The sequence below is a fragment of the Archocentrus centrarchus genome, chromosome 14 (assembly GCF_007364275.1).
Source record: "Archocentrus centrarchus isolate MPI-CPG fArcCen1 chromosome 14, fArcCen1, whole genome shotgun sequence".
NCBI classification, from domain to species: Eukaryota; Metazoa; Chordata; class Actinopteri; order Cichliformes; family Cichlidae; genus Archocentrus; species Archocentrus centrarchus.
In genome coordinates this window covers 24,319,695-24,339,554 of record NC_044359.1, presented here as the reverse complement: position 1 = coordinate 24,339,554, position 19,860 = coordinate 24,319,695, and the positions used below count along the sequence as shown (strand labels likewise).

Below are 19,860 nucleotides of genomic sequence, written 5' to 3'. Positions count from 1 at the left end.
ATGCAATTTATATGTCTCTGTTTTGTCACGTTGTATATGAACTAAATTTTAATCTTCTTTCAAATACGGTATTGTGCAGTAATCTCCCACCATTTTTACATGCTTATCTCAGTCCTCCATAGCCCGCCTGCAGAACGCAGCGGCAAGGCTGCTAACAAAAACTAGTCAACATTCTCATATCACACCTATTCTTGCATCCCTTCACTGGCTCCCAGTGAAATATTGTCGGGTATGGAATTGTGTATGTGGATTGAACGTTTGATCATATAGTTGACTGTGTGTTTGGTAATGTGTTTGTTTATTCGTTACATGTATAATTAAGGAAACTGTGAAGCACTTAACGTAACTGTGTTTTGAAAAGTGGTGTATATATTATGTTACTGCTGCAGTGTTCTTTAATGGCTTACAGTTGTTGTAGAAATGAGACGTAGCATCATGAGGGAACTCATGTGCAGGGTCAATGATCCCCTTGGAAGCACAATATTAAATCCATTTTTACTTTTGCCTTATGGACTTCTCAGCATGATAGAGTTATTTCCTGAAAGATAAAGTTTTGTTCATGTTATAGCTCCACAGGTCCGTTTCACATTACAGAGAACAGCCAGGAATCTGGGTAATGAAAGCTAAAGCTATCCCACAGGGCCAGCCTTGAATTGTGAAAGCAAAGCTTTCATACTTAAGGAACCTGATATGAAACTTCCCTGTTTGCACAGAAGTTCCACAGTTAAAGACTCATCATCTGTTGTTCCCAGGATGTGTGTGAACACTGAAAAACTAATGCATGCTACATAGACCTCTTACAAAACAAGAAAAAAGTCTACTACATGTATACTAGAATATGATAACAGAATATGGATTTTTATTCTGGTCTTGTGGACAGTATCTCAACATTGTACCACACACACACACACACACACACACACACACACACACACACACACACACACACACACACACACACACACACAGTAGTTTTTGTCCAATCATTGCACAGGCAGGTAAATTAGATCATAGATTAGTTTTAATGATAGGTTGATTAATGTACTAGAGGTTTGAGGAAGGCCAAGAACATGTTACGCTTTTACTCGGACCACAAAGTGCTTGGTTTGGTGAAAACCAAAAGTGGGTGTGGACGTGGGCTTGCACCCCCCACTTAGGTTTTAAACCACTCCTTTACCTCTTAGTCCCCTCTATCAGTCATGGCCTGTAAGCTCTCTTTTTCAAACTGTGTGATATCCTGAGTGGGATTTGCAACCTCATTTTCATCCATCACCACCAAACAAAATGTATTTCCTTATCATTAGACTCAGTGAGACCTGCACTTCAGGTCAAAATACTATCAGTGACTTTCTTTCCTCGCAGTTTCTCAAATAATCTTAAGACTGAAGAGGAACCATGAAACATTGCTCTAAGAAAAAAAGTTCCTTTGAAAACCCCTTCCTCCCTCTGAGTTTAATTTGCTCCACTTGTTCCAAGGTGTTTTCATGTATGCTCTGATATTTGTTGGCAGCTTTGATGAACATAATACACCGATAAAAACACACAAACCTGGCACTAAACCAGGCCAACAAACACACGAAGAAAGAAAAGATGATATCACACAATAATCTTTAACATGTATGAAATTTTGATTTTATTTTTATTTATATTCAAATTCAATTTCAAATGTTTTGGGGGGTTATAAATAATGTTTAATATAAACGCAACCTCATTTTAATTGAAATGTTAGATTAGACATCACTCAACTGCAGTCTGCATTAGGAACATGTGAAGCCGGAAAGATGAAAAGAAAAAAGAAAAACATCTTGGAATAAATGTATCTCTTCTAAGGGCTGTTTTGACTAGGACCTTCATCGGGATTCTCCTCCTCTAAGATGAAAGGCGTTGTCACTTGGGCATCTTTGGTAAAGTCTACCCCCATCAGAACCACCACCCTGAAATGAGGATAAACACGTGTAAGGGGGGGGAAAGCAATTTACTTCTAACTGTTAACAGTTCCATCTGCACATTCCAGCGATAAGGCGATGCTGTAACTTCACAGATGGGCTTCATTCGGTGGTGTTAGTAAAGTGCGGCTCAAAACCTTGCACATAAAACATATATGGGAGCATAAAGCTGAATGAAACTACAAAAAGCCCTTTGACAGCCTTGTATTTCAGCAGACAATCTATACTGCACTTAAAACATGCTGTAAATAAAAACGATTAATGAGAATGTGGTACTTCCAGCCAATTTTAAATAAACCCTGAGCATAACCGGCTCACGACCAGGTTTAGTGTTCAGCAGAAGTTACCATGGTCATTTAGCCACTTTTGTCACACAAAAAACTGACTTTAAGAGCAACATAACTCTCCGAGGCATTAATCTCACTTCATAGTGCACCCCCTCTGGTCTGCTTTTGAACCCCAGAGTTAAAACTAAACGGAGAAGCAGTGATCAGTTTTTATGCTTCCCATATCATGAAAAAACTCCCAGAGAACTCAGTTCTTCTAAATAAAGGCTAAAAACTTTCCTTTTTTTCCTGCCACTGGCTTTTAATGAATAACTTAATTTTTAGACTAGATTGTAACTTTTAATCTTTTTAACACATATGTCAGAATGTTCTCATACTACCTTTTCAGTTTACCTTGATGTCTTCATCTTTTTGTTGAAATGTACAATAAAAACTTGCCTTACGCAGGTATATGAGAGATTTTTTTGTCAGTGTTAGAGACTGTTGAACCAATTGAAAGTGCAAGTAATGCGGTTCCAACTTTCAAGTGACTACAACCTGTTTTTTTTAAATGGCACACTGAAATGAATGGAAACTCTTTTTCCACTCATGTAAACCATTTCTAGTTTTTAGTAAAAGTTGCAAAAGCAGTGGTATGATCCTTTAAGGCAAAATTATTAGCTTACCCGATGACAGACAAAGGAATCACACAGAGTCCTGCAGACAACAGGAAGACAAAGCCAGGGCACCATGCAACCGTACCAGCATAAATACTGTTAAACACGCCAGTCGATACAGTGTTGGTTAAAACCTCCAGAAAGTAGATAAAGGCAAACAGGGCTCCTGCAAAAAGAAAAAAAATATATATTAATAATAAATAATCACACACCCAGGAGGTGAAATGGTTACATGATAAAGATTAGAGTTTAATTCTGCCAAATCCAACAGAAACTTGAAGTGCTCTGTGATTAAGTGCACCCTGTGCTATGCTTCAGGGGACTCTGGCTCTACAAACACACTCAGACATGGTTCTGTGGTTCATGCAAAGCCCTAAACTCACTCACCCTGCTCATACTTGGAGATGATCTCTGACATCATGGTGCGCAGAACAGGGAATGGCATTTTAGACAGAAGCATTGATGCAATTGCTGGAAGAGAACATGCATAACAGACAATTACATTTATATTTCAGAAGTTATAGTGCAACTAGGGATATCTGAATAAATTAATATTTCAGAGTTTAAATCTACGTTGCAGGTACAAGCAATGCAGACCTTTGCATCTATCAACACTTTACTGATTTTGCAAACTGAACAACTAATATTCTGCTTGTGTAAACATATGCAGTTTCCTTCTTTTCCTAGCTCTGACAGCATGTGCATAGACTGAGAGCTAATACATTTAACAGTTTTACTGAAAGCCAGGAAGGAAAAGACTTCCCAACAGGCACCAAGTCCAATATGATCAGCTCAGTTTTGCTCATCATCAATACAAAGCTTCAAGTTTGCTTTATATCATTGGCATGATCAGCACAGTAGTACTTTTTTCCTCACCTATAAACATCAATGAAGTGGTCTTAGCAAATGCTGCTGTAACCATGCCTGATGCCAGAGACAGGATCCCCAACAGGACAATCAACAGCTGGGGCACACCACAGTATGTAAACACAGACACTCCCACAAAGCTGGTCAGGAACACAGTGGAGGACAGTGCTGAGGCGTAGCCAATCAAAATCTCAGTCCAGCACAGTGGCTCATTTAGCTCGTACAGCGTTATCATGGAGAGCCCTCCTATATACGCAAAGGAAAAGCTGGTAAAGATAATAATGAGGAGGGCCAAAGCAATTTTACAACTGCGACTGGCTCCTGCAAGCATCTGGTAGACCCCACAGACCATCTGTTTTATGGATGAGCGCTGAGGTGACAAATCTATAATAGCAGCATCAGTTGGAGCCTTCATAGTTTCCTCAAGGACAAAGATTGCATAGAGTAGGCTCAAACACAGTATCAATGAAGAGGTTAGGAAAGGCCAGTTGAATCCTGCAGTTTTCAGAAAGTAACCTGTTGATACTGAAGCTCCCCCAGCCAACAGGCCGACCATCATGTCCACTCCAGCCATGCGCAACGTCTTCTGACGACAGGTCTTGCACAAGTCTGCTATATAGGCAAAACAGCCACCCAGAAATGTGCCCAAACCACCACACAGAGCACTGAGAATTGAGGAGCCAATGAGTAAGTAAATGCTGAGCTCAAAATAGGACACAGTCAGGTAGGCCACGGTATTGATCAACATGCCAATCAAAGGCATGATGATAGTGATCTTGCGTCCTGCTCGGTCGCTATAGGCCACCAGCATTAGAATGACCACCAAAGAGGGGACTGTGGAGAGGACGTCTGTGTAGAGGGAGAATAGGGATGCCTGTCTCTGGACCTCCTGGAAACGCAGAAGGAGAGAGAGAGAAAAAGTCTAAAAATAAAGTTTAGCTGCAAAAGCAGACCTCACAGACTAAAATACAATTTGGTCCATCAGTTTGTGGACAAAGACCATTTTTGAAGTTTTGCCACTGATTTAAAATCCACTATGGTCGTATACAGAAGCTAAACTAGAAAATGTATGCCTTTGCCCACCAAATTATGGACCCAACTGTAAGTACCTAAATTTGTCAGCTAAAAAAAAGATTTAAGTAGAGCTAGTGCTAATACAAAGTCATGAAATACAAAGATTTGACATGAGAGCTTTTAATGTTTTTTTCTACACTACAATAGGTGCAAATTAGCATTAAATATAAAATTCATGCTACAGTGTTGCTACTACAGTAGCAACTAGGCCAACAGTTTTAGGCCTCCCTTTTCTTGTTTGATACTATACTTGAACTGCTACAATATATTACAAGAAATGATAATTAAGTACAGCACTGGCTAACAGTCCCAGGCAGATTGTTATCCTTCTCACAGGGAAGAGAAAGCATGTTATGTTTAGTGGGGTCCATTAGTGAATCCTACCTTAGATCGAGTGATTAATGACAAACCTCAGAATTGTTTGAGTTGTTGCTGCTGCTGTTTGCTGTACAGCTGGATGTGTCAGAGATGGGATAGGAAGTGTTTGTCATCTGCAGCCAGAGCCTCCGGTAAACATACTGCTGCATAAGTGGAGTGTTGAGAAAATAGGAAAAAGCACACAGGGCCATCACCGGCATCAAACGGAAGAAACGCTTCATTCTGAGGGGACCAAAAAAATTCCCTGAACCAGAAATGAAGAAAATATTTACATTTGAATACAGGTAATAACTTCATTCTCCTCATTGCACTTCCTGAGCAAGACATTTCTGTAGCTTAAAAAAATTAAATAATCTGAATATGAAACAGCTCAGTCAATCTTTTTATACAGTTGCAACCTCCAACTATTCTGTACAGTATGTAGGGTAAAAAAACATATCCACCCTATTCTTGTAAAAACTAGAGTTATGATTCAAAGTATAAGAAATGATCTGCACAATATATATAACATATATAAAGCAAATAAACTTGATCCAGAAAGCAGATTTAACAAACTGAGTTAAACTTAAAACTCTGACATGAGAAACTCCTGAGACTTTCAGTGCCAGGAAATCTGACCAGGGTTGGTTAATCAGCCCTGAGTGTGTACAGCCTGTGTTCAGTGTGTGCGTGAGTAGTGACAGAAAGTAGTCATCAATGGAACTCCAATACCAGGGTTCACCATGGCAACAAGTAAATAAAGACAGCCTCTACTGAAATCCAGTCAGAGAAATATTAATGCATGTCAGTGTGGACCACGACATTTCTCTCAAACAAGACCCATCACTGACGGGAATTTCCTCCTGTGATTAATGAAAATATAAATGTAGAAGTCAGGATAGCATTACGGCCCCATTTCATAATAGAAACAAAACTATTTTGCAGTAATTTGGAGGCCTCACTCTAAACTTTTATCCAAATACTTTTAGTCACCCCTGGATTAGTAAAGATATAATAATAAATATTCCAGTAAAAATAATTTCAATATTAATGATGGCCATGAAATCAAAACTATTTTAAGCATGATGTAAGAGATTGATACTTTGTGATTATCTTTAACATTTCTACAAGTACTTTTTGGTAACCTAGAACATAGTGTTGTAGTCAAGACCACCTAACCCGAGACCGAGACAAGACCAAGACCAGAGGGTATCGAGACCGAGACAAGACCAAGACTTTTAGGGTCCGAGACCAGTCGAGACCAAGACCGAGGGGGAGCGAGACCGAGACAAGACCAAGACCAGTGCCTGACACTACATGACACAATAAAATGTGAAAAATGATCAAAATCACTTCTCAAATTGATCTGAAAGATCCGCATTCCCATAAAATTACCCTGATATTAAAAACTCACAGCTCAAATAAATATAACCATCTTTATTTAATACTCCTGGGTATTAAATAAAGATCATTTATCACAGAATGTAAAACAATTATTCATAGTTCATCACAATAGTCTTAACTTTTCTCTGCCTTTCATAAACTATGCATAAAGTTGTGTTGTTTTTAAACCAACAACCTTTGTAAAAATGGGTGCTTTTTCAAAACCACATAGCTGCAATGTGTAAAACTGAAAAAATGGCAAACACTCATCAACAGTAAGAACTAAAGCCTTTAATCTTATACAGATTAAAGCTGCAGGATGTAACTTTTATAAAAAATCTGGTTTTTACATATTTGTTAAAACTGTCACCATGTCAGACAGTATGAGACCAATAATCTGCGAAAAAAATGGAGCTCCTTCACCTCCTCCCTGAACCGCTCCCAGTCAAAAACAACCAGTCAGAGCCAGGAGGAGGGTCTTAGCACTGTCAATCACTCCTGGTGTATGCTGCTCAATGTAGTTGTGTGCAACACTTCATAATTTGGTATCGATCCTATGCCACAGGGCCATTATCACCGATACTGATACCAATACTTTTTAATAATTATGAAGAATTTCCATGAAGTTTAACTGGTTTGAGATTTTTTTCCTTTGGATCATTAATTAGTTAAAACCCAGGATAGAATTGGGCAAAGTTTATATGTAAGTAGAAAATACTTTATCAAAATAAAAGTTATTGTTCTGAAACAATAGAATAAAACAATTTTCCCCACACATTGATGTCTGGAATTTTTTTTCATAAATGAAGTGTACAAAATCATCACTCAAGAACAAATGCAAACTTTTTTCCAGGTAGATTTTTCAGAAAGTATAATAAAAAAATTTAATAAAAAATGTCCCTTCATTCACTAATTTTCTACAAATTTAAATTTAAATTTGATTTAAATGTTTCATAGCAAAATCCTTGTTTTTCCCAAATAAAATATGTTATGCATCACATGACAGTATAAAAACACACTGTGGGGAGGGGAGGAGCAAAGTGCTCTGTGCTGTGGCAGGAGCGACACTTAGACAGTCAGCTCGCATCTTTGATGAAACCGCAGCACTGCATACAGGAGAGAAACTGAAGCCAAAGTATCGATCTCATTACACTGATATTGATCAATACCAATACAACGTTGGCATCCATATTATCGATATTAGGATCGATCTGCCCACCACTAGCTCAATGTACTAATGGCGGAGAAACAACTTACTTACTTCTCTGCTGTTACCATTGGTGGTGGCCATGGTAACTTCCGGGTTCTAGCAAGAAATATTTCTCACCCCAGCGCTAACGCTAATGCTAATTAGTAAGCTAATGCTAACCACTAAATGCCGCTCCCACTCGTTAATTGAGTGATGGGGTCTAAGACGTAACCAGAAAGCAGTAATCAGTTTTTTTGGACGTGTAGTTACATTTCTCAAGGTGCATGTCAGGTTTGCTTCAGAGAGGATTTTCAGTTATACACAAAGGATCAATGCAGAACTCTAAATCAGGCCTTATCAGATCGATAGAATGATCATTTTTGCATATAATCCAGAAAAGTTACATTTATATATTAAGCATTTAATGTGTCCCAGAGTGCCATTTCCTTCCACTGTGTTTGCAGAAATCACATAAAAAAAACATACAAAAACATAATCCAGATTCCTCAGCTGCTAAAAGCATTTCCTACATTTGAATATCAGCCACCATGTTGTGAGCATAAACTATCACGTTTTTAATGCAACAATAGGAAGTGACATCATCTTGCTGGGAACTGTAGTTTTTTATTCTTGAAGGCCTCTCACAGCTCTACTGGTGCTGAAAACTAATGTTTGACTATGGCTTTCTGAATACAAGTAGGGCTGCAACTATCAATTATTTTAGTAATCAAGTATTCAATTGATTACTCCGACAATTAATCAAGTAATTGGATAAGAAATAATTTTTCATTTTAACAATTCATCAGCATATTTTAACTTCCGTACTGCAGATGTTTCTCTGTGTGAAACAAACAGGGTGGATGGAGCAGCTACAAAGTTCTCTGTTCTTCATGTTGCTGATCAGGTGGTTGATAAAAACATTTTGAAGGATCCCCTCTGTACTGATGGTGGTGGAGGGGGCACCGAACGATTGCTAGTGCTAATGGCAGCCCCCCTTTCCCCAGTACACTGTGGTTATAGATCTGTTCTGGTGGCTACAGCTGACGTAAAGAAAAAAATAACAGCTGACATGCGCACATTCAAACATGCGCACTCACAGCACAGAGAAGTGGGGGCGTGAAAAAACATCTCAGCGATCCACTCGCGTTAAAGGGTCGTTTTTGTTTTTTTTTGGAAATGCTCCGCTTACACGGAGACACCTGAGCTGCAGAGCTGAAACCAAACATCAAAGCAACAAATTTGTGTCGAGGATTTTTAATAACCGAATTGCGTTACTCCAAGAATCGTTGCAGCCCTAAAACTTGCATTAAATTTTTAGTTTGTGTATCAAAATACATGAAGGTTGGTATTTACCTTTCATGCTGGGATTTTTTTGTTGAATCGGAAGCCTGAAATTTTCCTTTGATCTTCATTTTCCCTCTTACTTCTCTTCGTGTTCATGCCGGTTGTTATTTCGATTTATGCAGCACACACATGACCATAGTGAGATCAAACGTACACATTGTGAATGAAACTGTCCGTGCTCTGTGGTAGATTGCAAACTGCGGTGAAATGATACAGGCGTAAGCAGCGATAATAGCAGCGACCTAGCCGGGGCGGAGTCTGTGAGGTGCTCCTTTGAGAGGCAGAGGAGCGCAATCTTTGTTGGATTTGAATCAGTACGTTTTGCATCCAATAAAAGCAAAGATGTTAACAAATAAATTGGACAGTATTCTGGCAATTTAGTGATATTTCCACAGCTGTGGTCTTGACTGGTCTTGAAATAAAATCCCGAGTCCGCAAGGTCCGAGTCCATGACAAGACCGAGACCAAATGCGGTCGAGTCCATGACAAGACCGAGACCATCAAAAAGCGGTCTCGAGACCGGTCTCGAGACCAAGACCGATCTCGAGTACTACAACACTACTAGAACAGACAAAATATTTCCATGGTAAACAAATTAGAGAATGGACATACTGCACTCTTGTGCAAGGGTGTATACTATATAATCTCTATTTATATAATCTATAACAATGTACCAGACATAATGCCACATCATACATTATGAGTGTGTGCACATGAATATTACTACATAATCCACCCATACTGCATAATCTATTGATATCAATGCATTATGTATACCATCACTATAATCATAAGGCAACCACATACAAAATATTATACAACCATGTTGTTTACATGTGAGCAATATTGCTGAGCAGTAGGTATGCGTCATAGTCTGTACTATTCATGGCCATGAACATGTTAGACAAAGCCAATCAGAAGTTGGCATCACAGGCTAATTAATAAGGCTGCAGCCTAGAACTGATATTACTATTTACCTAGAAATTTGGGATTCCCCAGTTTTTCACTGTATAGCTACTGCCAGCTGTTCAGTGACCTGATTTGCAGTTGAAAAATGTGTCGAGGTTCAGACTTTCCATTCTAGACATTTATAGTTAGAGTAGGGAGCAGGTAGAAGAGAGCATGGATACGTGGAGGTGTGCTCTGGAGAGAAAAGGAATGAAAGTCAGTGGAAGCATAACAGAATGTGTGTCAGAATGGGAGGGGCACAGGTATAACTATACAGGTCAAAGGAGTAGAGGTGCTGAAGGTGGATGAGCTTAAATACCTGTGGTCAACCATCCAAAATAATAAAGTGAAAGGGAAGGTTTGTGAGACAGTGAGACAGTAGCACTGACAAAAAGACAGGAGGCCATACTGGAGAAGTTGAAGATGCTAAGATTTTCATTGGGAGGGACAAGGAGGTACATGATTAGAAATGATTACATCAGGCTGAGATGGTTTGGACATGTGCAGAGGAGGGATAGTGCATATACTGGATAAAGAATGATGAAGATGGAGGAGGAAAAGAGGCAGACCACAGAGAAGATTAATAGGTGTAGTGAAGGACATGCAGAGGGTGTGACAGAAGAGGATGCTAGGGATAGGGTGAGATGGAGACTGACGATCCACTGTGGCAACCCATAAAGGAAGCAGCAGAAGGAAGACAAAGATTGTACATTTCAGAGTCATAGAGTCAGTGATAGACAGATGCACACAACAGATTATATATGAGCTGATAATAAATAATTATGTCCAGTGATTGCTGTCTCTGTCCTTACACTGGCGACTGATTATGAAGCTGCTCCTACTAAAGATGACAAACTGAAATGTTTTTCAGTTCAGTTTTTGTAAACATGCATACTGCTGCAAATGAGTGTCCTTCAATGTGCACTTTAAAACTGGCTGCATGAGGAAATGAAACAGCATGTCAGACAGCTGCTTCAGGAGTCATTCCATGTCAGTTCATCAAATGCCTCCCACTTGGACTAAATTTGATTCATTGCAATGGAATAAATCTCAGGAGCAGCAATAGTTTGCTGAAGAACACCTGCCAGGGAGTAGGTTGGGTGCATAGTCTGTTGCCCTGATAAATGACTGAGTTGGCTCCTTCTGGAGCAGAAAACTCGTTTCCTTTCATCTTAGGATTAACAAACTTTCTGGAATTGGGGCCCTGATCCATCTAAAGTTAATACCAGTTGGTCTGTTTTCATTGATTGAAGAATAAATGAGGTGAAGACAGGGTGCCTTCATTCCTTTCTCCACAGTTGTCTTTAATATCTCAAAAAAAAAAAAAAAGATTAAAAAAAATCTTGTTTATATAATTACCGTTTAATAATTCACTGTTTATTTTCACTGTATTCGTTACATTTTATTTTCTATCTTTTTTAATCTAAATATTTTTAAACTCTTTATTTTAGGAAAACTGGTACTGCTCAGCTATTCACGGTTATTATTCAGTCTAAATGTCTGACTAGAGTTAAACTTGCCACTGTTGAGTAAGTTTGACAACTTATATATATTTAGAGATTAATAAGTTTTGCATATTTTACAAGTATTATTAACGCCATCAACTAAGGTCCAGGAGCCTTTCGATATAAAGGCAGGGAGCCAATGAAAAGCTTAGACACTACCGCACACGCTGTTGCCAGGTATATATATAGAGACGTCATAGGGAACCCGGGTCAGGTCTGGCTTACTTTAGCAAAACTCGGGTTACCCCAGTTCCGCTTGTTTGAATATCTTCTGCTCTTAAATTGGGAGTTTTGACTTTATACTGTGCTCAATGACATGATTTAAAACATGGCGTAACGAAAACGCACGCGATCACTCCGCCTTCCTCATTTATGCTAAAACAGACGTAAACCTATGGCGCTGGCTAACATGATGTATGTATTATATGATAAATCTACGGTAAAACATCACACTATGTGAATAAAACAGGGTCAAGATTTATCAAGTGCAGCCTTACCTTTCTTCTTTTGTTTTTTTTTTTTTTCAGGACGTTGGATAGACACTATCAATGGGCCGCTTGCCTGGCAGTAAAAGTAAAAGTGTACCGGGTAAGTTGATTGGCCAGCTAGAGTTCCTGTAAATTAAAGTCACAACTCAGCTCACCTGTGATGCTGACTAGATGAAGCTCTCCGACAGGTTAGTTTTCCTCCCCGTCTGCGCCATTTTCACCTTTTCATGTAGTAAAAGATTCACATCAAATCAAATGAATGGGACAACGGTCTTAGAAAACAGTACACCTGCGTGGAGGATGGTGGTGTACATATTGTATATGATACAGTTTATGTGCACTCCAGTCTGCACTAGTCCAGCCCCAAATGCATGTGAATCATGTGTGCATCCTCTCAGCTGGGAGCTGCCTAGAAAGTTGGAAACTATTTTTTCATGTTTGTTGTGAAGGTCATTGGGTGCAGTGGACAGCAATACATTCAAGAGTACTCTTAGTATTTTATCTCCATCAGGAAGAGAAAGGTTTAAGGATTACATTTAGAACATTAAGTATTCACGTCACCATGTAAAATATGGTCTTTATAAACAAATGATGTGGTGATGATATTTAGTTGTGTAGTAGTTGTTATTGCATTCAAACCATTATCAGGGGGACATGTATTAAAATATGGAAGCTTGGCAGACACTGCTAAATATTTTCTCCTTTTATTAGTCATTTTGTTGACACAATACAAACCACTACACCTACAATGCAGCATCTTAAATACAACAAAATCCAAACATTACTAGCGGCAGGCATGTAGTGACATTTGCAGCGACACCCAGTGATACTTAATGGTGCTTTCATACTGCACAGACGAACACTTAAGTGTGAAAACCAACAAAATCTCTTTGTGGGTTAGAAACTAGCATCACCCATTTAATGCACATCTGAAGCAACCTCACTGCCATTGTACATCAAAATCAGATGTGGGGGATGTTAATGACAGAGATAGTGGCTGGCAAAGGACATTCTTCCTCAAATGAGTTTTCCCTCAACCCCCAGAGTTTTTGGTCATTGGTCTGAAAAAAATGCCCCAAACACTTCCCTTAATTCAGTCTGCTAATATTCTCCAGACAATTGCAAAGGTGATAATATAACTGATAATATGGGAGACTGAGATTTTCAACTTGCTAGAACCTCAAGGTAACCAGAGACCTAATAAGTCACCTATTCAGTGCACAACTGTAGTCCTTCAACTTTTAGAGTACTACCTTAACTCTTAGTCCCCTTTACCATTTGTGGCTTGTGAGTTCTCTTCCCTGTCTTCCAATGTTCCCTGAACAATGTTCCCCAAAAAAGTGATGCAATAATGTCAAAATCAAATTTAATTTGGCATTTCTAGGGAAAAAAAAAAAAAAAAAAAAAAGAACAGGGAAATATAAAATGAAATAATTTAAATTTAACATTTATGCATTTCTACCAATTTTAACTAGAGTTGTTATACCTGAGAGGGGTTGGAGAGAAATCGGTGTCTGTTTACAAAGACAGATGAAAATGTAATGCCTGCATTATTACCTTATGAAACTTACACACACACACACACACACACACACACACACACACACACACACACACACACACACACCTTAGCAAGCAAGGTGCTGGTAACATTTTGGTAGCCCACGTGTCTCAGGCAAGAAGAGGACTGGCTTCACTCTGATCTTGAACAGGATTCTCCTCCTCTGAGATGTGATGAGTTGGCCTTTGGACCTCTTTGGCAACATCCACTCCTATCAGACTCACGACTCTGAAAGGGGAGGATAAGAGCAAAAGAAAAGGAGGACGTGTGTTGAAGCTAAAAGTAGCCAACGGTTTTCTGTGTCCATTGTTTCCTCCACATCTCTAGTATTCCTCCCTACATTACATCCATACACTTCCAACAACTGCATCAAACTACTAAGGTGGATATGGACAGAATGTGAAAGGGGGGGGGGGCTAGTGAATAATTTGTTGAATTGTTCCAGTGACCTCAATAGGCCACATAAAACAATAGAGCGATGTCCTAAATTGGTTTCAACTGAAACCACTGATCGAAATGACCCACGCCTCCTTCACACCTGGGCACATGTGTTTACACACATGAACAATAGAGGGTCATAACCACCTCCAGGGGACTACGCCCACAGGGGTTCAAATACCTGGGTCTCTCCACCATTTGGTTGAGAACTGAAGAAGCCTTTCGGATGAGAGGTGAAATGTCTTCAAGAAACAAAAAGAAGTCCAGTCGCCTTTTTTCAAGCTCCAGAGACTACTATGACCTGGATGACTGAGAATCTACACAGACAAATAAGATAACTACAAGAGACAGACCAGATTCAGACAGCATCAAAAATCATGAACTAGAAGAAAAATACTAGTATCCTTTTAAGGCTTTAATTTATTCAAATTAAGAAGTAAAACCAAGGCTGTAATAGCTATATAGAGCCATTTAAAATGAGGTTTCTTGCTGTCATTGTTTGTATTAACATGTAGGCATAACGGGAATGACACTGGGATTCTGAATATCATGTTACTTTGGACAGGACCTTTTCTTCATGGTCACATATGGTCAAATTGTCATAGAATGTCTTATGTTAAAAAAAATTTTTTTTACTGATTTTGTCTTTATTGGCAACATTTAGGGAATTATACAAGTACATGGGGATTCTAAAAATCATATTATAGTTTGCACCAAAATATGTCACATTCAACCTCTGAGCTCACTTTTACTTTCACATCTGCTTTTCTTTAAAAGGTGACCCCAAAAATGTGTTCTCTTTAGAGACATAACACATTTTGGGGTCAAGAGAAAGAATGAGCTGCCTGGTTAGTCAGAAATATACTGTAGTATAATATTTTAAATGAAGCTTAAGTTAATCTTATACTGTCATGCTGCCCTAATCTGATTTTTACAGAACTACAAACTTATTGAAGTATGTTGAAAAAGAACAAAGAAAGCAAATATATAGAAAATACAATATTAGTCCCTTAAAAGTATGTACTGCCCAGAGAGTGAGCTGCTGGGTGGATGTTTGCACTCCTGGCTTCTTTTTTTTTGGTAATGGGTTGGATAAAGAATGAGGAAGTGATTCTTCCCGTTTTCTTACTGCTCAAGTCCACAAAAAAAACAAAACAAAAAAAAAAAACCTTCCCTTTTTCAGAGACAGTTAGGTGGTAAACAGTGACTTGGCAGCTTTATAATGCAACTCCATCTACATGGAGCAGAGTTACACTTAAAGCCTGATCGTAGTGCAATTTTAATGTAATCTCAAAAAAAAAAAAAGAAAAGAAATGCCCCATGTTAAATACTCGAACACCTTCAGCCAACATAGACCATTAACACAATCCAGGACAAACAGGACACAGTGAGTTTTGGAAGTGAATAATGGTTTCTGTATGCAGTATGACACAAAATATACAACATGAACAAAAGTAGTGAGACATGAGGTGGATAACGTCATTGATTTTTATGGCACAGTAAATGAATGGAAACTAATAATGTCTGGGGGGGTACAACAGGAAATTAGTTTGGAAGCATATTATTGGATACATCAACTATAACCGCTAGTGCAGCTTCTTCAGAAAGTGTAACCCAGGTTATTTTTATAGCTACAATTTAACTACTAATGCATCACATGTAGTCACTAATTAAAGTTATTGTTTAGAAAAGACAGCTATGAAAGGGACTCATCAAGAGTGTACCTCTACAGAGGGGGGTTACGGTTTGTGGCTTTATCAAGCACTGCTCATAAAAACATGAGCAAATGGCTAAAGTCATTATATAATCAAATAAAGTTATGCCCACCTATCTTTGTGAAAGCTAGTTTTAGTTTTGGACCATAAGAGTTAAAATACTGTGTCAAAATTATCCCCCAACCCCCGTAAAAAACACTGGCAGCAGAGCCTGAAGAGGATTGGAGGATTGTTTTGAGATTGGCTAATGGGTGGACAGAATGTCCAAATTATTAACAAGATTGCATGTTGCGGTTAAAAATAAATAAATAAATAAAAAAGTGGGATCTGGACTACTCCCAGTTTTAAAGATGTGGGAAAACCATGGACAAAATGATTAACTTACCCTAAGGTAGACAAAGGAATTACACAGAGTCCTGCAGACAAGAGAAAGACGAAGCCAGGGAACCATGCAACTGTAGCAGCATAAACACTGTTGAAGACTCCAGCTGACACATTATTAGTCAAGCTTTCCATAAAGGAAAGAAAGGCAAACAGGGCTCCTGCAAAAAAGACAAGAGAAAGAGAAAAAAATATATATAAGGGTTACTAACAACCTTTGATGCCTAAAAATGTAGTTTTAAGAGAACCCTCTGCTAAATTCAACAGAAACTTGGAGTGTTGGAGTTGCTGGAACGAGCAATCCTTCAGTGGACTCTGACTCTACAAACACACTCAGACATGGTTCTGTAGTTCATGTAAAGCCCTAAACTCACTCACCCTGCTCAGACTTTGGGACAATCTTTGACATCATGGCGCGCAGAACAGAGAAAGGCATGATAGCCAGAAGCATTGGGATCCTCACTGTGGTAAAGGAATACAAAAAGATTAACGTAATACATCATATCACAGCAGTTTTACTGTAAAAGCATCAAACTAAGATATTTAAAGTAAACAAAAGAGTGATAACATATCATAATTACACTGTTTATAAGTTTACAATGCAATTAAAAAAAAAAAAAAAGTGAGCCTCCCAGCAGTATTTCTACACCTTGCACAGCAACTATGAAAAAGGCCTATTCTGTCAATTAGTAATGCAAGTGACTAGCCTCCAATGTATTTTTTTTTTTTTTTGGGGGGGGGGGGGGGGGGGGGGGGGTGCAATTTCTCTGTTTAAAATGCATTATGTGTCTAAATTGTTTCTAGCTGCTAAAATGCTCCTTTTTATATAATACTATACATCAACACACACACACCAATTTCTTTATATTGATAAGAATCAACTTCTGTAATTGTATTTTTCACCTCACCTGTAAACATCAGTAAGGTTGTTTTAGCAAATGCCGCCATGACCATGCCTGATATAACAGACAGGATCCCCAACAGGACAATCAACAGCTGGGGCACACCACAGTATGTAAACACAGACACTCCCACAAAGCTGGTCAGGAACACAGTGAGGGACAGAGCTGAGCCATAGCCAATCAAAATCTCAGTCCAGCACAGCGGCTGCTTGAGCTCATACAGTATCACTGTGGAGAGCCCTCCTATATATGCAAAAGAAAAACTGGTAAAGCTAATAATGAGGAGGGCTAAGACAGCTTTCCACCTGCGACTGGTCCCTATAGGCATCTGGCAGACCCCACAGATCATCTGTTTTATGGCTGAACATTGAGGAACTCCATCTGAAATAATGGCATCATTTGGCATCTTCTTCACAGTTTCCTCAAGGATAAAGATGGCATAGAGTATGTTAAAAAACAATATAAATGAAGAGGTTAGGAAAGGCCAGTTAAATCCTGCAGCTCTCAGAAAGTAGCCTGATGATATTGCAGCCACCCCAGACAACAGGCCAATCATCATGTCCACTCCAGCTATGCGCAACGTCTTCTGACGATCATCCTTGCACAAGTCTGCTATATAGGCAAAACAGCCACCCAGAAACGTGCCCCAACCACCACACAGGGCACTGAGAATTGCGGAGCCAATGAGTAAGTAAATGTTGAGCTCAAAATAGGACACAGTCAGGTAAGCCAGTGTGTATATCATTGTGCCAATCAAAGGAATGATGATGGCTATCTTGCGTCCTCCCTGGTCGCTATAGGCCACCAGTATGAGAGTGACCACCAAGGATGGGACTGTGGAGGAGATTTCTGTGTAAAGGGAGAAGAGAGATGCCTGCCTCTGTACCTCCTGGAAATGCAGAAAGAGAGAGAGCATGGTTATTTTAAATGAACACTGATTCAACTGCAACACCAGAAAGACAGTTACCCTAAAGCTGCCAGCTATCTGACAAATGACACAAATTAACACAAATAATGACACTCAAATGATATGAAATACAAGGTCTGAAGAGTGAAGCCAATGCAGAAGTGCCTTAAATCTGCCTTCTTTTTGGTTGCAAAAACACTTGTGGTCCTATAGAGGTGTATGGGGAAAAAAAATGGCTCTTTGACTTGAAGTCTGTGGACACCTGCCTGATGACTGTATGGGCTCAGTCACTCATTACAGGTCATACTGAAGAAAAAGTGAAAATCATACTAGATTAGAATAGGTTCTCCTGAGCTATGCATATTGGCTAACAATGAGCTATGTATTTAAAAAAAAAAAAAAAATTTGAGTATTTGCAGACATTTCATGAGAATTTTTAATGCTCAAGTCAAAAAGGGGGGAAACAGTGCTTTTTGCAGTACAACAGGTGCTGAGGTATTGATTTTCAGACAAAACTGGTTTTTCCTGTTCGTGTTGATTCTCACTTCTCTATTGCATTTCATTTTTATTCTATAAACGGAGGTTAAAATAAGATGTCACTGTTTCTCAGAAGAATATTCTTCTACATGCTTCTTAAAATATGGTTTGTGTATTGCAGACATGCTGTAAATAAAAGAAGGTTATGCCATAATTCTGCAAGTGATGCAACCTAACTGATACATACAGTGTCGTTAAGAGCCATCTTCATATCAGTAAGACATGACGTTGCAAAAAAAAAAAAAAAAAAAAACACAGTCATATCAGTATCATGTCAGTCTGGTATTACAACAGTAAGAAATTCAAACAGCAGCTGCTGACAGAAACCCATCCGCCCAGTCCCACGAAAAGCTGTTAACCTAAAAGAATCTGACTTGTTTTCAAGGTCAAGATTTGCACCAAATATTGATTTATTTATTTATTTTTAAATAAAACTGTTCGCAGTCATTTTCAAAAGATTCTTACTATATTCAAAGTGCCTTAACTTTTGCACAGTACATCCATTATTAGCTTGTTTCAGTGAAATAAAAAAAAAAAAAAAAAAAACATGCTTCATCATAGTTAAGAAAACAAACAATCCTTTAGGCTACTTCAACAAATGAGCCCTTAGATTCAGTGATTAAACACTAACCTCAATATAGTGTGACTGGTTGCTGCTGTTACTGTTTGGGAGACATCTGGAAGTGTTGTCAGAGATGGGGTAGGTGGTATTTGTCACCTGCAGCCAGATTCTCCTGTATACATACTGTTGCACAAGTGGATAGATGAGGAAATTGGCAAAAGCATACAGGGCCACCAGAGGCTCCACAAGGAAAAGCCTCTTCATGTTAAAGGGCTGAAAAAATCTCCAGGGAGAAGACATGAAAGACATGAAAGTTAGATTAGATTTAAGCCTGAGCACAGGTCACATAATTTAAAAAATACAGCTTCAAACTCAAACTTGCTGATACATTTAGATCTTCAGTAGTCATGAAAACAAGTAAACAGATGACACCTGCTAGAAAGCCGACTTAAGTAATATGACTGGATCTGCGTGGAGTTAGGCAGATATTTGGTTATTTTTGGAACTGTGAGCTGCAATGTCGATAAATATTTCCTGACTGACTGAAACAATCCGTGAAATATAAGCCAATCTAACGATATTCCTGCATGAGAAGCTGGAGAAGCTCCTTCCCACCGGAAGGTAACAGATGAGCATTGACTTTATCTAGGATGTTGTGGAATATAAATCAGTTTAACACCTACCTGTTAAAAAGAAAAAACCACCAGAGCCGCGTACATCACCTGATCTATGTTATTTATATGAGGTTGGTTAGAGCGCTTGTTTTATACAGAAATGTCAGAAGTTATGAAACGCCGACGTCCGGCCTCTCGG

The 19,860-nt window shown here is 38.8% G+C and overlaps 2 protein-coding genes across 8 annotated transcripts; both read right to left on the bottom strand.

Annotated features, from left to right (window-relative positions):
- Window positions 1–932: 932 nt before the first annotated feature.
- Window positions 933–19,851, bottom strand: LOC115791865 (solute carrier family 46 member 3). 5 transcript variants are annotated; one of them, XR_004020990.1, is made up of 7 exons: window positions 19,731–19,851; window positions 19,117–19,330; window positions 17,048–17,930; window positions 16,518–16,601; window positions 16,144–16,300; window positions 13,615–13,833; window positions 933–968 (listed from the first exon to the last, which is right to left on the bottom strand). XR_004020990.1 is itself a non-coding variant. In XM_030746149.1 (7 exons), the coding sequence occupies exons 2-6, from the start codon at window positions 19,309–19,311 to the stop codon at window positions 13,716–13,718; spliced, it is 1,437 nt and encodes a 478-aa protein (XP_030602009.1). In that variant the 5' UTR covers window positions 19,312–19,330; window positions 19,731–19,851; the 3' UTR covers window positions 12,228–12,265; window positions 13,672–13,715. The 5 variants fall into 5 exon arrangements, 4 of the variants coding, with proteins under 4 accessions (XP_030602009.1, XP_030602008.1, XP_030602007.1 ...); XM_030746149.1 differs by lacking the exon at window positions 933–968 and adding an exon at window positions 12,228–12,265 and having other exon boundaries at window positions 13,672–13,833; XM_030746148.1 differs by lacking the exon at window positions 933–968 and adding an exon at window positions 12,748–13,558 and having other exon boundaries at window positions 13,672–13,833.
- On the bottom strand, window positions 1,610–12,265 carry LOC115791866 (solute carrier family 46 member 3-like). 3 transcript variants are annotated; one of them, XM_030746151.1, is made up of 7 exons: window positions 12,200–12,265; window positions 12,054–12,117; window positions 5,241–5,452; window positions 3,766–4,645; window positions 3,277–3,360; window positions 2,899–3,055; window positions 1,610–1,934 (listed from the first exon to the last, which is right to left on the bottom strand). In XM_030746151.1, exons 3-7 carry the CDS (start codon window positions 5,427–5,429, stop codon window positions 1,826–1,828), a joined length of 1,419 nt encoding a protein of 472 aa, XP_030602011.1. In that variant the 5' UTR covers window positions 5,430–5,452; window positions 12,054–12,117; window positions 12,200–12,265; the 3' UTR covers window positions 1,610–1,825. The 3 variants fall into 3 exon arrangements, with proteins under 3 accessions (XP_030602011.1, XP_030602014.1, XP_030602013.1); XM_030746154.1 differs by lacking the exon at window positions 12,200–12,265 and having other exon boundaries at window positions 5,241–5,430; window positions 12,054–12,146; XM_030746153.1 differs by lacking the exons at window positions 12,054–12,117; window positions 12,200–12,265 and having other exon boundaries at window positions 5,241–5,654.
- Window positions 19,852–19,860: the final 9 nt, after the last annotated feature.

What these genes read in the sequence shown, in the direction of transcription:
- LOC115791866 (XM_030746151.1), bottom strand. Translation starts at nt 5,429, where the DNA reads ATGAAGCGTTTCTTCCGTTTGATGCCGGTGATGGCCCTGTGTGCTTTT. An exon ending in ACAACTCAAACAATTCTGAG is followed by an intron (nt 4,646 to 5,240) that starts GTTTGTCATTAA and finishes CTGCGTTTCCAG; the next exon opens with GAGGTCCAGAGACAGGCATC. An exon ending in CACTTCATTGATGTTTATAG is followed by an intron (nt 3,361 to 3,765) that starts GTGAGGAAAAAA and finishes GTTCTCTTCCAG; the next exon opens with CAATTGCATCAATGCTTCTG.
- LOC115791865 (XM_030746149.1), bottom strand. Translation starts at nt 19,311, where the DNA reads ATGAAGAGGCTTTTCCTTGTGGAGCCTCTGGTGGCCCTGTATGCTTTT. An exon ending in ACCAGTCACACTATATTGAG is followed by an intron (nt 17,931 to 19,116) that starts GTTAGTGTTTAA and finishes CTGCATTTCCAG; the next exon opens with GAGGTACAGAGGCAGGCATC. An exon ending in ATTCCTTTGTCTACCTTAGG is followed by an intron (nt 13,834 to 16,143) that starts GTAAGTTAATCA and finishes CTCCCCTTTCAG; the next exon opens with AGTCGTGAGTCTGATAGGAG.